Below are 5717 nucleotides of genomic sequence, written 5' to 3'. Positions count from 1 at the left end.
TCATTATGGACAATTTATTAAATCAGGCTAACAATGGTTTGGTTTAGAAAGTAAAGAATAAAATTATACCGTATTACACGAATGAAAATAACTCAGGTTTTGGCTTCGTGCTGGTGTATCCTTCTGTACACGAAGCTTTGCACAGTGAAGAGTATCTAATCGTTCATTTAAAAAATTAAAATAAAATCTCAATCATTCCTTTCCTCAAAAACACAAACACATGTGCTAAAGCTAAGGCACATAAAGCACCGAAAGCTTGATCAATAACATTGTCATTAACATTGATGCAGACTGGTAAAGGGCGAGGTTACTTGCAATTGTAAAACCAAACGATACAAGAAGCATTGATTCAAAAAAGCTTCTAATGACAGTCTACAGAAGCTACTAGGTGCAACAATACCTTATTATTAAACTTAACTTGTAGGTTTATTCTGTAGGAAGGTGTTATCGGTGATATCAGAGCATAAGTTGCTGAGGTCGGCTTAAACAAATAAACCCTTAAGAATATCATTCAATGGCTGCGAATGATCAGGAAGGATGCCTGCCCCACGTGCCACACGTGGTTTGTAATGTCCAAAGGCTAGATCAAATGAAGCAGGACTTTTGGCAGCTTGGATTATAATGAGCGTGAGAAAATATAGCCAAAGATCAAATGATTTTCGTTCGATCGATCTTAACTAATACACCAATGTCGTATGGGTAGCAACCGTTACGGTTAATGAATATATACATAATAGAGTCTAATTATCTGATGGACACTGATGGACGCATACGTAGACGCTAACGAAACGCAGATTAAGACATACCGAATTCGTATCGAAGTTATAATATTTGTCGAAGACAGTGCACACTACTTATATGGGATCAGCTTGACCAAAAATAGTCCTGTAGCGAGTAGTCCGGATTATTTCCCGCTGTCTTAGCCTTAGTCGTCTAGGGCGCAAAACATTGATAGAACTAAGAAAACTTTATTGCGTCAATTTCGTTACCGATCAGACCAGCAACAAACATACACTGAGCCGTCGTACTTCCAGTGGCTGGAGTCCCAAATGCAGGCATCGTGGGGCATAAGTTGGGCGTGAATCGTTGGCTCTCTAGGGAAGAAGTATGATGGCAAATCACGTAGCCTTACGTAGAATTGTTTCGATGCCCTGGCTTCAGATATGTGTTGAAGGGTACCAAACAATGCTTGCGTACTCTAAGATAGAAGGAAGATAAAGGATTGATCGACTAGCCAGATAGTTATGGTGTCATATCGGAACAATCAGTCTTGTTGCTCGCAATAATTATGGATTCAATTATCAATTACTCAATAATTATAATTATTAACGATACACATGCAACAGATGTGAATACTAGGTTCGAATAATTTATTGTAATATTTTACCGCGAGCCTGCGAGGCTGCTCTTATATATTTAACTTAAAAAACACACTTTGCAAAATTGCAACGCAATTAAATGGCACATTGCGCAGGTTTAACGGTGCTTTCATGAACGGTTTCAAAAAGTGACACACCGACGAAAAGAGAGGTTCGTGAGTTCCATCATGCTATCCTCTTTATTCAGGCTGCGAACAGAATCAAAACAATATCAGCATGCAGCCTAAATCAAAGCAAATCATTTCAAACTTAACAATGTATTGTATTTTCTTGCCATTATCAAAAGAAGTTCTACAAGTAGTGAAACTATTCCAAAATCGGACCAGTGTTTCAGTGTACATCTGATCACAACTCTTCGCCATACGAGCGTTTATTCATTTATCGCGAGCCAGTGAGTAAACGTCTACAAACCCGTTGGGTACAAGGTATGTTTGTACGGACCACAACACAACAACCCGACGCATCCTTTTATACCCGGCTGTATTTATGCTTCTTTTTAGCGTTGCAGCTTAAATCGGCAATCCTGTATCTGATCTGAAAGTGTATCTAGGGCAGCGGGCGTCACAGCTGCAATCATTGGGCCGGCAGTTTGCTTAATTTTGGACACAAACTTCAAGCAGGCATTCTTCAGCTCTGCGACGCTGTATCATTTCTTCCGTAATGTATTGGAACATTTCCAATATACCACAGTGGAACTACAGTCAGCCGTACCATCGATCAGTATAGTGTAAGTTTCAATATTTCGATACAGTAAAATGTACCCGACTAAAGATTGAGTTATACCTCTTGCAGATCACATGATCCAATCCCTTTTCCGGACACAAACAGGCGATCAATGAACCAGCGCAACAAGTGACCACAGGATTATTATTTGGCGTAGTGCTTAGTGTATCCGGTTGGCAGACGACGACGGCGCTTGGTCGGAAGCGGCTACGAGGGATCCTACATCAGGTCAAGACCGCAAAGCGCCTAAAGAAGGAAGCAAGTGTTTAGTGCTCGTGCTCGTTTACGTTACGCTGCGTCGATTATTATATATAGACGATAGAAAGACTAAATTAAAATAAGGGTTTACAGTTGTTATTTCAATAAATTAATTAATACTTACGATCGAATTGCGGTCTACAAAGCTATGTTTTCCTACCTTACAAATGCCATTTGCTATATGATTTGAATACAATTTACAGATTATGCTAATAACCGGTAAGTATAAGCATAGGTTTTACAAGTACATTTGAAGCTGCTACACGGGTTATTTGATTTTTGCTGGAGCGGATAGGAATAGCTCGAACTACATCGAACAGTCGAACAAACTGTAAGTATTAATTGTTAGTGAAAATGTTGGTAAAATTTATTTTTTCAATACCAGCACGTTATCGGTAAAGTGTTTTTCATTCAGTCTTTGTATTCAGAATTCGTATTGCAAATATAGGAGTGCATATGATCGTATCAATACGGACCAGTTCGTAGTTCGTAGCTTGTTCGATCAGATCGCGTTTGAGTGTGGATTGCCAACGTGGAATGTAGTTGCTATGGTTGTGGAATGTTTCGAGAGCACAGGTTGGATTTGTTACGCATTAGAAAAATTGTTTCTATCATACACTGACAAACCGGTAGAGGCTTGCTTACCATCATAGATCCTGCTTGAAATGCTATCGGAAATCTGTTCTCCAATTCAATACACCGATTAATGGTCCATAATTTGCTTTTCACTGAGGAGATGAGAAAGCATATGTATCACAAAGTGGGACCGTGGCTATTGAAGCTATACTAAATGCATATTTGGTTTTTTTTTTCAAAGCTTTTACAGTGGGGACAACCACACCGATACCCGAGATAAGTGATGAAGGTTTACAGGGGAAGGATTGTTATGAACTCGAGATAAAATTGTTTCAACTGCTTGGCAGAAATGGTGCAGCTCAATTGCTCAATCAAGTGCCTTCGATGCGCTAGCAGGATGATCCGATGCGTTTGTGGATGAGGGAGTCTGCTTACGTAGCGGCTCAGATGTTCACCGATATAAATGCTTGTTGTGACATTGATGCAACGATGCATAAGAGAAAGTGTGCTTTTTGTTATTGGACTTTTGTAACTGGTGGCATCTTACATGTTAACACTCGTGAAGAACGGGCACGTCAACATTCAGAGCTTCAATAAAAAAATTGTTTGTTAATGAGTAGTTAACGAAATAGTGTTGTTAGTAGGTTAGTGTAATAGCAAGTGTTTTTTTTTTTTTTTTTTTTTTTTTTTTTTTTTTTTTTTTTTTTTTTTTACAAGGAGGGGAAACCTTCCAAAGGCTGACACGTGTAACGGATTGCGGACACGTAGTGGGGGATTCACAACTTTAAGAGTTGCGGGACCGCCCTAAAACCCAACTCCTTGAGCCATTTTGCTTAAGCAGGGCTGGCGTCAACCGACTAGCATATAATCCGTTCCTGAATAGAGACGGAAGCAATATACTTACCGTGTTATGCTAGTTATGTTGGTTTGCTGTTAGTGTGCAAACTGATTAACCGGGGGGGTTACATCAACCGATCGCGGATATGATCCGTACCTGAATAGAAACGAAAGAAATATTAGAATTGAACTGTTGATTAATATGCTGCTACTTACCGGATGATGGTGATTGTCCTGCTGTTCGTGTGGATCCTGGTGGGTACGTGGCCAGACGTCAGCCGACTAGAATGCGATCCAATCCTGAATAGTTTGTTGAACACAAAAATTAACATTTGATAAACCTCATTGCTCAGAACAATTTTGATACTTACTGGATGATCAACACGTTTCCCGTGCAATGACTGCAAGAAGGGCCCCAAATACATCGTTCTCGTGCTCTTTGCGGAACATGTACTCCGCAAAGTAGCCCTCCAACGATCCTTGAATGTTGGTGCCCTTCTGCTTTAGGAAGTGTTTCAGCCACCGCCACACATTCTCAATTCGTTGGGTGTGTACATCACCCTGGAGCGGATCCACGAAATTGTATGAATGGTTGACGGTGGCGTGATCGTATCCCAACCCGGTGAGTCCGTTGTAACCCGCCCAGCAGTCGGAAAGGATCCGCGTTCCAGGTGCCACGTGCCGTTGGATCAGCTCGTGGAGCACAGCCTGGGTCCGGGCCTCCACACGCTCCAGGAAAATTTCGCCGGTTTCCCGGCAAATACCGCCAACCAACCACTCCTTGTTGGCGCTGCTGATCCGGCCGATGTTATATTTGCGGCGGACGACCTTCGTCTCGTCTACCTCGACGGTCATCCCTGCTCCGCCGATTTGTCGTGATGTTCGATCAAACTCAAAATCGAACAAGAAATCGCGGAGCAGCCTGAACCACTCCAGGACCGCGCAGCGGCTCAGCCCGGTCTCGCTCATCGCGCGACTCACGGGCGACTTTGCCGCCCACTCGTAAAACAAACGCGTCAAAGTAGCCAAGCTACTTTTCGCGTCGTAGAAAATGGATGCAGTCCGGATACTGCAGGTAGCCGCACACGCCTTACGGCGGCACAGCCACTTCACCCGGTCACCGGCGGTCACTTTTTTAAGCTTCATGGCTCCACTGCACTTCGGGCACGATTGCTCGCGCTTCAGGAGCCCCTTGCCCTGCAGCCACTCGATCCCTCGCAGTGGATCCTCAAACAGCGCACTTAGTTCACCACTGTTTTTTATTTCCATCGTGGAAAACGTGCGGAAAATTGGTGTAGCACTTAAAAACGGGCAAGCAAAAATGTTCACACAGAACCACAGAACACACGCGCTGTCAATGTTTTTGCCAGTATGAACTTTTGGCGCTTTTCCGATTTACCTCAATCTAACTTACCAATACCACCAATCCACTCGTACCGATTTAGTAAACTTGCTGGTATGTGTGCCATTAGCGCACCTACACATACGCAATTGCACTAATAGGATAGGAGCTAGTTGTGCTAGGTGCTGCACAGAATGAATGAGTTTCTTTGTTTCATGCTGCTGTCGTTCTAGTATCCTACTAGTGCAATTGCGTATGTGTAGGTGCGCTAATGGCACACATACCAGCAAGTTTACTAAATCGGTACGAGTGGATTGGTGGTATTGGTAAGTTAGATTGAGGTAAATCGGAAAAGCGCCAAAAGTTCATACTGGCAAAAACATTGACAGCGCGTGTGTTCTGTGGTTCTGTGTGAACATTTTTGCTTGCCCGTTTTTAAGTGCTACACCAATTTTCCGCACGTTTTCCACGATGGAAATAAAAAACAGTGGTGAACTAAGTGCGCTGTTTGAGGATCCACTGCGAGGGATCGAGTGGCTGCAGGGCAAGGGGCTCCTGAAGCGCGAGCAATCGTGCCCGAAGTGCAGTGGAGCCATGAAGCT

At 42.9% G+C, this 5717-nt stretch overlaps 1 protein-coding gene across 1 annotated transcript; it reads right to left on the bottom strand.

Moving 5' to 3' along the window:
* Positions 1–3989: 3989 nt before the first annotated feature.
* Positions 3990–5042, bottom strand: LOC128309288 (uncharacterized; the record flags this gene model as incomplete). Its single annotated transcript, XM_053045646.1, has 2 exons — positions 4197–5042; positions 3990–4055 (listed from the first exon to the last, which is right to left on the bottom strand). Coding segments are annotated over exons 1-2 (912 nt in total), but the record flags the coding sequence as incomplete, so codon positions are not given.
* Positions 5043–5717: the final 675 nt, after the last annotated feature.

The sequence above is a fragment of the Anopheles moucheti genome, unplaced genomic scaffold, assembly GCF_943734755.1.
Source record: "Anopheles moucheti unplaced genomic scaffold, idAnoMoucSN_F20_07 putative_Y_12, whole genome shotgun sequence".
Taxonomy (NCBI): domain Eukaryota; kingdom Metazoa; phylum Arthropoda; class Insecta; order Diptera; family Culicidae; genus Anopheles; species Anopheles moucheti.
This window is presented reverse-complemented; position numbering and strand designations above follow the sequence as displayed.